Raw genomic sequence first — 12,151 nt, 5'->3', positions numbered from 1 at the left:
ATTGACCCAGAATCTTCAACTGTTGCTCATACGACAAGCCCTTCATTCCAGGGATTGTTCTTGTGAACAAGGCGGATGTGGGGAGGATGTTTTTCTTGTGGAAGAATCTAGAACTAGGGGTCGCTGTTTAAAAATAAAGGGTATCCCATTTAAGACGGAGATGGAGAGTTTTTTTTCTTTCAGGGCTGTAAGCCTTTGGAACTCACCGCCTTTTTGAGGAGGCGAAGTTTTGAATATTTGTAAGGCAGAGTTAGCTAGATTCTTGATAAGCAAGGCTATGGAAGGGAGCAGTGGGACTCTGGTGGGAGTAAGATTTGGCTAACCTCAAGTTTTATTTGAACTCGTAGGGCAAACACAGCTTTTTTTTTGCTGAGTTGCAAATCTCTGCACTTCAGAGTATGAGTAGATTGCAAATGTTGTACTGTATGTAATGTATCGACTGCAAATTTTTCGCAATCGAGCTAGGGCTTTGCAGATGGGGGAGTGCTCCACTCTGCAACTCAAAACATTTCTTTGCTGGCTTGTTAAATAATTTACTACACGGAACATTCAAGTCTGAGGTCACGTCCCAACTGACTCAAGAACAACTTCTTCCCTGCTGCTGTCAGACTTTTGAAAGGAACAACCTCCCATTAAGTTGATCTTTCTCTACACCCTAGCTATGACTGTAACACTACATTCTGCACTCTCTCCTTCCCTATGCATGGTATGCTTTGTTTATATAGCACGTAAGAAACAATACTTTCCACTGTTAAAGTTTGAAGTTTGTTTATTAGTGTCACAAGTAGGCTTACATTAACACTGCAATGAAGTTACTGTGAGAATCCCCTAGTTGCCACACTCCGGTGCCTGTCTGGGTATACTGAGGGAGAATTTAGCATGGGCAGTGCCCCTAACCAGCAAGTCTTTCGGATTGTGGGAGGAAACCGGAGCACCCACAGCAAACCCATGCAGACACGGGGAGAATGTGCAGACTCCACACAGACAATGATCCAAGCTGGGAATCAGACGCAGGTCCCTGGCGCTGTGAAGCAGCAGTGCTAATCATCATGCTATCCATGCTACTACATGTGACAACAATAAATCAAATCAACACTACAAAAGCGTGATTCTTTGGCAAGCTATAAGCTCAAGACATCAATAAACATGTGCATTGGAATGAGTGTTGTGAAGAATGAACAATACATTGCTGCATTGGTATGTTTTACAGGAGATTTGGAATCTTATTTCCAGTGAGCTGTTGGATTGTGTATTATTTCCATTTGAAGACGTGTTAATAGACTTTCCGGAAAATTGTAAATCCAAGGCCTCACTCGCTGACTGTGGATCAGCTTTGAGAAACTGCAGTTGTGTATTTTTTTTGCTCTGGATAAAAATCCAGGTGGATATTTTGTTGGCAGCAAATAAAGGAATTTCTGAACCCGATTAAGTGAAGTCTTTATAGAAGCGTATGGCACAGGAGGAGGCCATTTGGCCTATCATGCTGTGCTGTCTCTTTTGAAAGACCTAAGCAGTTGGTCCCTCATCGGTGACCTCGGAGCAAGAGTAGTGCCATTCAGGCCTGGTCTGCAACTTGATAAGGTTATGGGTGATCTGATTGTCTACTTCTTGCGTCCTTTGACATTCTTGTCAGTCCAGAATCTATCCAAATCAGATTTAAAGTATTCATTGATGCTGCCTCCCTTGGGAAGAGAATTGCACAGACTCAAAGTAACCTTTTACCATTTCAAGTATTGATCCAATTCTCTTATAGAAGATACTATTAAATCTACTTCTGCCTCTCTTTCAGGCGGTGTGTTCCAAACGATAACTCAATTTAAAATAACATTTTCCTCATCTCTGTCCCTGGTTCTCTGGCCAATTACATTAAATCAGTACCCTCTGGTTACTGAGCCTGGTGCCAGTGCAAATCAATTCTAATTTACTTACTCATAGAATCCCTACCGTGTAGAAGGAGGCCATTTGGCCCATCGAGTCTGCATTGAAAACAATCCCACCCAGGCCCTATTCCCCTAACCCCACAAAACTCCATCAAAACCTCGCCTGGTTTTGAACGCCTCCATTAAATGTACTCAGGAGCTTCTCTGCTCTAAGGAGAACAATCCCAGCTTCTCCTGTCTCTCCGCATAACTTGAAGCCCCTCATCCCCAGTACCATTCCAGTGAGTCTCCTTTTATTACCTCCAAGGCCTTGATGTCCATACTGAAATGTGGTGCCCTAAAGTGGGCACCATATTTTTTGTTGAGGGCTAATCAGTGATTTCATAGAATCCTCCCGCAGAACGGGGCCATTCAGCCCATTGAGTACTGGTCACAATCCCACCCAGGCTCTATTCCCGTAATCCCCCACATTTACCCGGCTAATTTCCTGACACTGAGGGGCAATTTAGCATAGCCAAACCTCCCAACTTGCATATCTTTGATTTGTGAAGGCTTAGTGTGGTTGAGTCTCTTTTAAAGGGTGGGATTTGGAGGGTCAGTCTGGCCAAAGAATGTGAATCTTGGCTGAGCACACATTCTCTGGAGACTAGAGTTGAAATTGTCAGTAACGTCTTTGTATATAGTTATTCCGATTTGTTTAATAATTCCTTAGCTACTCCGTTGGTGGTCGCCACTCTTTCCAAAATATTACAGTTAGCATAACTTGTTTTCTATGTTCTTGATAGATGACATAGCGAGAGAGAGCAATTAAAAAGAAGTATTAATTGTCGCATGATTATGTCATTGCAGAAGTCAACAGGTCAATCAGAGACTTTATAATCTAGACTTCTATGACCTCACCTTAAATCATTGCATCTGAGATCCAGGACTATGTATTGTTTAAAAGCAAGTTGTTGCGGATGCTGGAATCTGAAACCGAAAAAGAAAATGCTGGAAAATCTCAGCAGGTCTGGCAGCATCTCTTAAGGAGAGAAAAGAACTGATGTTTTGAATCCAGATGACCTTTTGCCAAAGCGGCTTTGACAAAGGGTCATCTGGACTTGAAATGTCAGCTCTTCTCTCTCTTTCCAGATGCTGCCGGACCTGCTGAGGTTTTCCATTGTAAATTGCTCTTGGCTTCAGAGGGAAGGTTGAAGACCGTTCAGCCCCTTGAAGTCTGTTCTGCTAGTCAGTTAGAAGGTGACTGATCTGAAGATCAACTTAGTCTATCTTCGTTCTGTAACCTTTCATACTCTTGTCTACAGAAACCTATCTCAGTTTTGAAATTGTCAGTTGGGCCCTTCGTTTTTAGGTTTGTGACCCCTTGTTCTGGTTTTGCCCAATGCCACCAGAGGAGAATATTTCTCTCCACCTCTGTCTCAAAAAAGCAGACCATTCCTTTAATTTTCTATGTGATACGCTTGCATGTCTCCACAAGCCTAAAGGTTATTGTTAAATGTTGCTCATCCACGGGGCAAGCTAATCTCCTCATTGTTTGTTTCTGTTTTCCAGTTTTTGGGAATTGCCTTTCTAGGAATTGGTCTGTGGGCCTGGAGTGAAAAGGTAAGACGTGCTTCATGTAGAGCAATTACATAAAATAGCCCCAGGCTTGCTTTGGTTTAATTTGTATGAAATGTTTTTGGTGGAGAACATTCCTGGTTGGTTCAGGAGACTGGAATTTCAAAATTAAAGGTTGAAAAGTTTTGGGAAGGCCAGGCTCTGCGACAAAGTACATGTTGGGTGAACAATGGCTATAGTCTTGGGGGCAGGAGGCCATGTGATGCCATTTCCCGTCAGACTTTGGGTGGCGCGGTGGCACAGTGGTTAGCGCTGCTGCTCACCAACGCCAGTGACCTAGGTTCGAGTCCCGGCTTGGGTCACTGTCTGCATGGAGTTTGCACACTCTCCTCGTGTCTGCATGGGTTTCCTCCAGGTTCTCCAGTTTCCTCCCACAGTCCAAAAATGTGTGGGTTGGTGGATTGGCCGTGCTAAATTGCCCTTCGGGGGATTAGCTAGGGTAAATGCATGGGGTTATGGGAATAAGGCATAGGTAATACAGCTCCGATAGGCCAAATGGCCACCTTCAGCACTGTAGGATTCTATGACTTGGCAATCATATTGGTTGGTGATGACCTAGTAGTATTATCACAAGACTATTAACCGAGAAACTTAGCCAATGTTCTGGGGACTCGGGTTTGAATCCCGCCATGGTAGATGATGGAATTTGAATTCAATTTTAAAAAAAAATCTGGAATTAAGAATCTACTGATGACCATGAAACCATTGTTGATTGACGAAAAAACACATTTGGTTCACTAATGTGTTTTAGGGAGGGAAATCTGCTGTCCTTACCTTACATGTGACTCCAGAACCACAGCAATGGACTTGATTCTCAACCGCCCTCTTAAGGGTAACTAGAGATGGGCAATAAATGGTGGCTAGCCAGTGACATATGTCCCACAAATGCATTTTAAAAAAAACCCTATTAAGATGTTGGCTGAATGCACCCCATGATTCTTGGATCTCATGGATGCCTAACAGCCTATCATCACACTGTGTTCCATTTGGGCCTTTGTGATTGGCCCTTACTGTTGTTGATCCCTCTTGCGTCCATCCAGCACCTCAGAAACACTGTGGCCTTTAACTAAATTCACTGAAAAAAAGCTAGACCTATCATCACTGTCTATTGAATTGGGTATCAATGGAGGTGCTAGGAGGACTTGAGTTGCCAAATGGCCTCCTCCTGAATCGTAGTGATTCTATAATTTATACTCTACCCCTTCCTATAGCGGAAAAAAAAATAATTTTCAAATTACACTCTCTGCCCTCAAAAAAAAACTACAGCCCACAAGGTGAATGTCTGGTTCTGATTCTTCAGTAAGAAGTCTCACAACATCAAGTTAAAGTCCAACAACAGGTTTATTTGGCAGCACAAGCTTTAACCTGGTGTTGTGAGACTTCTTATCGTGTTTACCCCAGTCCAACGCTGGCATCTCCACATCATAGCTACCATCTGATTTTGGTCAGTCAGAGTCCACTGATGTGTATTGTTTGGTTCTGTAACCTGTCAATCACTCGCTACAGGTGAGTAGTCGGATATGAATCATAGAATTGCTGCGATGCAGAAGGAGGCCATTTGGCCCATTGAGTCTGCACCAACCCATTTTTTTTTTAAAATCTTACTCAGACCGTATCCCCATAACCCCACATATTTGCCCCACTAATCACCTTAACCTAAACATTTAATTAAGAGATTAAGGGACAATTTTAGCGTGGCCAATCCACCTAAGCCGCACACCTTTCAGCCTGTGGGAGGAAACCCGTGCATACACGGGGAGAACGTGCAAACTTCACACAGACAATGACCCAAGCTGGGAATTGAACCCGGGTCCCTGGCACTGAGAGGCAGCAATGCTCACCACTGTGCTGCACAAACTAAATACAGTGACAGAAAATGGATGGAAGAGCACAAAAGTTTTGCAATTAGAGTTGTCCCATCGAGAACCATTTCGGAAGGAAATAAATTTGCCGCCGGCTCAAGGTGGGAGTTGAGGGGGGAGAGGGGGAGGTGGTGTTGGAATTGAGACGTACTGCAGTTCTTGACAGTCCTCATCAAGTATAGAGTAACGGCTTTAAATCAGAATGGCCAAATAGGAAAGGTTCAGTGCAGCCAATTTTATAGTGAAGTTTGCTGATTGAACTTTGCTGCAAGTTGGACTACTCTCTGATTCCCAATGCCTGAACTGTCCAATTTGCAAAAGGAAGGAATTAAAAGGAAGGACGTTGAGGCCTTGGAGAAGGTACAAAACAGATTTACCAAGATAACACCATAGCTGAGAGGATACTACAGGTACTCCGATTTCCTCCCATTTGTCCCTAAATTAGACCTCCCCAAATCTGGCGTAGAGAAAAGTCACAGGCAGAAGAAGGTAGATGAGGCACTCACTGAATATTGAAATGGCGGTGCGGGCTTGTTGGGCCGAAGGGCCTGTTTCCTGTGCTGTCTTGTTCTTTGATATAACCATTATGGGAGACTGAACATGCTATGGATCTTTATCCTAGAAAATGGAGGTTGATGGGGCAGTAGGAAAGTGAATCGTGATAGGGGTCTTTTAAAATTATTAAGAGTTTGAACATTCTTTAGCATGAGATGGTCACTCCTACATCTAATAGGGAATTTAGAGTAAAGTTTTTTATTTGGAGAGTGGTGAGAATGTGGAACTAGTGACCACAAGGAGTGTTTGAGGTTAATAATATAGATGCATTTGTGGGGAAGCTACACCCGCAGGAAGTGGGAGAAAGGGATAAAAGGACGTGTTGAGACGGTAAAAGGATGGAGGAATTTAATGTTGATGATAAAGGCTATTTGGGCCAAATGGTCTATTTCTGTGCTGTATATTCAACAGCAATTTTACAAAGGGGAATTTAGCATATAATTTGGAGGGATATAGGGAGAGAACAGGACTGATTTGGATAGCTGTTTCAATGGGCCAAATGGCCAGCTCCCCTGCTATATGATTTTGTGATTCTGCATCGGTGGCTTTTACTTGGGGCTGCTGTCCTGCAATGCAGTGGAGTTATTTAACGAATAATGAATGCAGTCAGAGGAAAAAAAAATTAAATGCATACAGTTAGTCCCTGAAATGAAAAGGATAAAGAGAATTTTTGTTGCAGTGATGTGCAGGTCATTGGGCGTGGGCACCAGATGGCTGTCTGGTGAAATAAATACTGAATTACTAATAATGAACTGGACTGTTTCAGCGTTGTCTAACTGGGTCACTAACCCTCTTGGGCCATGAGTTAATGTTAGAAACCATTGTTGGACTCATTAGCTGGGCCCAGAATTAGTATTGTTCGAAATTTAATGATCATACATGTTTGTTCTAATGTAAATCAAAATGGCTTGCAGCAAACTCATTTTTAAATCTTCGGCTGCAAAAAGGAAAGACTTTCGTTTTTATTTAACAAAAAAATGTAGACCCCCATGGCTGTCTAGAAGAAGATGGTAGTCATGATGTGGAGATGTCGGCGTTGGACTGGGGTAAACACAGTAAGAAGTCTCTCAACACCAGGTTAAAGTCCAACAGGTTTATTTGGTAGCAAATGCCACTAGCTTTCGGGGTTTGCCCCTTCGTCAGGTGAGTAGGGAGTTCTGATCACAAACAGAGCATATAAAGGCACACACAGTTTACAGAATAGAATTTAGCTGTAAAGACTCGCATTCTAATCAGTATTCTGTAAACTTTGTGTGCCTTTATATGCCCTGTGACCAGAACACTCCACTCACCTGACAAAGGGGCAAACCCCAAAAGCTTGTGGGTTTACTACCAAATAAACCTGTTGGACTTTAACCTGGTGTTGTGGGACTTCTTACTGTGTTTGGAAAAATACAGGGGAAGATTAAACAGAGAAAGAAAGCTCATGATAGTCATAAAAAACACAACACTGCAGATAGACTAGAGGAGTATAGAAAGTACAGGGATCGAGTTTAAAACAAAATAAGGATGTCAAAGGGAGGGCATGAAAAAATATTAGCAAGATTAAGGAAAACGCAAAGATGCCTTACCAATATAAAGAGCAAAAGGATAGTTAAGGAAAAAGTGGGGACCCCTCAGAGATGAAGAAGGAACTTGTGTGAAGATGCAGAGGGTATGGGGAAGAGTTTTCGATGAACTTTGTTTCCATGTTCATAAAAGAAAGGGATAATTCAGATACTGTAATCCAGGAGAAACAGTGTGAAATATTGGATAAAATAATCATAATGTAAGGAAGTTTGGGGGAGTTGGAATTCTTGAATGTGGATAAGTTCCTAGAGCCGGAAGGATTGTTCCTTAGGATATTGAAGGAGGTCAGGGAGGAAATAGCAGGTACTCTGAGGATTACGTTCCAGACACAAGTGCCGGGGGATTAGAGAAATACAAATATGGTTCTGTTGCTTAAAAAGGTATAAAGGAAATATCAAACAATTATAGGCCGGTTAGTCTGTTTTCAGTGCTGGACACATTGTTAGAATCAATCCTGAGATATTGGATAAACTCAGTTATAAAGGTATGGGCCAGTAAGGGATAGTCAACATGGCCTTGTTAAGAGAAGGGCATGTCATACAAATTGATTGAATTTGTTGAGGAAGTGTCATGGAGGATCGATGAGGGTAGTGCAGTGAATGTTGTCTACATGGATTTTAATAAGGCATTTGACAAGGTTCCACAGGACAGACTGGTTAAAATAAAAGCTGATACAGGGTAATGTGGTAAATTGGATCCAAAGTTGGCTTAGTAACAGAAAACAATGGGTTTTGGTCGATGGCTGCCCTTGTGAAGGGAAAACTGTTTCAAGTTTCTTGTCGTATGAGGAACGGTTGAGGACCCTGTGTCTGTACTTGTTGGAGTTTAGAAAGATGAGGGGGGATCTTATTGAAATTTACAGGATACTGCAAAACCTGGATAGAGTGGACTTGGAGAGGATGTTTCCACCAGTGGGAAAAACTAGAACCAGAGGGCACAACCTCAGGCTAAAGGGATGATCCTTTAAAACAGAGACCAGGAATTTCGTCAGCCAGAGAGTGGGGAATCTGTGGAACTCTTTGCCGCAGAAGGCTGTGGAGGCCGGGTCACTGAGTGTCTTTAAGGCAGAGGTAGATAGCTAGATCCTTGACTTAATAAGGGGGTCAGAGGTTATGGGGAAAAGGCAGAAGAACGGGGATGAGAAAAATATCAGCCATGATTGAATGGCGGAGCAGACTCGATGGGCCAAGTGGCCTAATTCTGCTCCTATGTCTTATTAAATGGTGTTCTGCAGGGCTCAGTGTTGGGACCCCTACTGTTTGTTTGTTTTGTATGTTAATGATTTGAATATGGGGGCACAATTGGAAATTTGCAGATGAGACAAAAATTAGCTGTGTAATGGATAGTACAGAGGACAGCTGGAAGCTCAAATGTTATAGATGGGATGATGGTGTGCAGCAAGGTAGCAGCTGAAGTTAACTCTGATGGGTGGCACAGTGGTTAGCACTACTGCTTCATAGCACCAGGGACCCAGGTTTGATTGCATCCTTGGGTCACTGTGTGGAGTTTGCACATTCTCCCTGTCGCTGCATGGGTTTCCTGTCATAGTCCAAAGATGTGTGGGTTAGGTTGATTGGCTGTGCTTTTTAAAAAAAAAAATGCCCCTCAGTGTCCCAATTTGTGTAGGTTAGGGTGGATTAGCAGGGTAAATGCATGTGGTTACGGGGATAGGGTCTGGGATGGGATGCTCTGTCGGAGAGTAGGTGCAGACTCTGTGGGCTGACTGGCCTCTTCCTGCACTGCAGGGTTTCCATGATTGTGTGAAGTATGAGGTAATGCATTTAGGGAGGTCACACAGTAAGAGGGGATACACAAAATAAACAGAAATATGCAGAGAGGGATAGATGGAGTGGGAGAACTTGGTGTGCAAGCGCACAGGTCCCTAAAGGTAGCAGTACAGGTAGATAAAGTAAAGAAAGCATATGGAATGCTCTCCTTCACTGGCAGGGGTGCAGAATACAAAAGTAAAGGTGTAATAATGAAACTGTACTAGACACAGGTGAGGCCACAACTGGAGTATTGCGTACAATTCTGGTCACCACGTTACAGGGAGGATGTATTTGCTTTGGAGAGATTGCAGAGAAGGTTTACTAGAATGTTGCCCAGGCTGGAGAATTATAGTGATGAGGAAGGATTGGAGAAGTTGGGGCTGTTTTCCTTTGATCAGAAAAGGCAAAGGAGTGACATGATTGAAGTGTACAAAATTGAGAGATGTAGGGAGATAGCAGACAGGAGGAACCTATCTCTCTAGGCAGAGAGTTCAAAACCAGGGGTCATGGATTGAAGCCAAGTGGCAGAAGGATGAGAGGGTACATGAGGAAAGGCTTTTTTAACTCAGCGGTTGTGGGTGTCTGGAATTCACCGCTTGAGATGGTGAAGAGACCGTAAACTCAAAAAAAAACCTGGCTCTGCACCTTAAATTGCAGGATTATGGGTCCAGTTTATGAAGATGGATTTAGAAAGGGCACCTTGGTGTCTTTGGGTTAGTGTGGGGAAAAAAATGGACTGAACGGTCACTTCTGTGCTTCTGTTTAAAGCAAAAAGTTCTATCTGTAAAGCACTGTTTTTTAAGAGTTGAATTGTAAAATCAATGGTGTTGGCACACGCACAGGATTTTCTGTATCTTATTTTTATGACTGCAGTTAGATGGGATCCTTGAGTTTATTTGTGGCTGTCCGCAGTATGCACATTTGGAAAGGTACCAGATTTTGGTGAATGCCTGTTTGTGAAGTTTGGTTGCGAGTTGAAGTGTTTTAGTAACATGGGTTTCACCACCTTCCTCCCAGATGGAATCAGAGATCCGAGGCGGTGGCTCTCGCACCTTTATTGTGCGAACGCCATTTGAGCAGGTTGTCTGTTATTTATGGGAACTCTCTGCCACGTTTTCTAACATCAATGGTACCACTTCAAAAGAAAAGCTAGCTGGTGGACTGTAACGTGCGTTGGGATGTCCTGATGTAAAAGCGCAAATGTTTAAGTGGCCCAGAATCCCTACTGCACAGAAGGAGGCCATTTGGCCCATTGAGCCTTCACTGACAACGATCTCACCCAAGTCCTATCCCCCTAACCCCTCCTGCTAATCCCCCTGACGTTGAGGGGCAATTTCAGCATGGCCAATGGATAAGATGCTCTTTTTGGAGAATTTGGTGTAGACCAGATGGGCTGAATGGTCTCCTTCTTCTGCACTGTAGTGATTCTGTGGTTGTAATGAGAGAGATTGAATTAATGGGTTTTGAATTGTGTCTAAATGTTATCTCAGCTGTGTACCTATTTTTTTTCTTTCTCTTTCAGGGAGTGCTGTCCAATATTTCATCCATCACAGACCTGGGTGGTTTTGATCCAGTTTGGCTGTTCCTCGTGGTGGGAGGTGTGATGTTCATTCTGGGATTTGCTGGGTGTATTGGAGCATTACGAGAGAACACCTTTTTGTTGAAGTTTGTAAGTACTCCACAAATATTCTTCACAGGGGAGGTCCCCGGAACTGTGACAGTCCAGATCTTGCCAGCTTGGATTGGGTGTGGTGTGGGTGGGTTTAGCACAAGGGGGTTTAGAAAGGAAGCAAGTGGGGGTGTCGCCCCCTCAGTCGCACGTGTGACCTGGATTGGCAGCCTCTGAAAGGGAATGAAATTTGACAGGTCCAGCAGAGCTGATTCAGACAGGCCCCAAAGAAGCTTGTAACTAGATTGAATTATAGAAAAATTGCAAGGGTGTTACCAACAGACAGGCATGGTGGTGTAGTGGTTAGCATTGCTGCCTCACAGTGCCAGGGACCCAGGTTCGATTCCGGCCTCGGGTCACTGACTGCATGGAGTCTTCACGTTCTCCCCGTGTCTTTGTGGATTTCCCCCCCACGCTCCAAAGTTGTGCGGGTTAGGTTGATTTTAGCCATGCTAAATTGACCCCAATGTCAGGGGGAGTAGTAGGGTAAATGTGTGGGGTTATGGGAGTAGGGCTTGGTTGGGATTATGGTTGGGACAGCCTCGATGGGCCAAATGAGGATCTGTGGAAGTAAAATCAAGAGACGCGAGCCCTCTGTGTGCGGAACAGAAAATCCCAAGTGATGACACACAAACTGCTGGAAATATTCAGGTGATTTGGCAGCATCTGTGGAGGAAGAATCCAGCACTTTCTGTTTCTAACATTCGTGATGTCTTGTTTCTTCTTACGATAGTACGGGGATTTGATGATTGCTGTAGTGTCACAAAGCTGGCCCACACTTCTTCTAACCCATATGTGTGAATGTAAAACAGAATGTTGCGTGGTATATTGGCTAATTGGGCTGCAGTGAGAAAGTGTTGCTGTCACTTAACTTTTGTGTCGTTCTCCTAATTTTCTTTTTAAAAACAAAAGGTCAAATGAACCAAGAAGTGCTCTGTATGTAGAATAGCAAATTCTATAATTCTACATACACCTCGAGACAAGTCAACTCAGGGTAACACAGTGGCTCCCTGTGTCTGCATGGGTTTCCTCCCCGGCGCTCCAGTTTCCTCCCAAGGGCTTCCTTCTGTCCTGTCAAGGAGTCTATGGTTTCTCTTTCATTTTGGGTGTTTCTATTTCCAGCCATTGTGCTTGCATTGTTCCAGGCCCTTGAACACCAGGAATTTCAATACCCTCGGCACTCTGCAAACTTGGCAACACAGCTTATCCTGCTGTGCCGAGTGGATTGCG

At 43.6% G+C, this 12,151-nt stretch overlaps 1 protein-coding gene across 2 annotated transcripts in view; it reads left to right on the top strand.

The window, feature by feature from the left end:
• LOC145347832 (tetraspanin-5) overlaps positions 1-12,151 on the top strand; it is a 91,833-nt gene that overhangs the window by 60,864 nt on the left and 18,818 nt on the right. For both annotated transcript variants that reach the window (XM_080195736.1, XM_080195745.1), the window contains exons 2-3: positions 3,432-3,482; positions 10,775-10,921. In XM_080195736.1, coding sequence (XP_080051862.1) covers positions 3,432-3,482; positions 10,775-10,921 — 198 coding nt within the window. The remainder of the gene's footprint in view (positions 1-3,431; positions 3,483-10,774; positions 10,922-12,151) is intronic.

This window comes from Carcharhinus amblyrhynchos, chromosome 1 (assembly GCF_965287045.1).
Source record: "Carcharhinus amblyrhynchos chromosome 1, sCarAmb.v2.hapA, whole genome shotgun sequence".
Taxonomy (NCBI): domain Eukaryota; kingdom Metazoa; phylum Chordata; class Chondrichthyes; order Carcharhiniformes; family Carcharhinidae; genus Carcharhinus; species Carcharhinus amblyrhynchos.
Note: the sequence above shows the minus strand (reverse complement) of the source record. Positions and strands in the feature narration are given on the sequence as shown.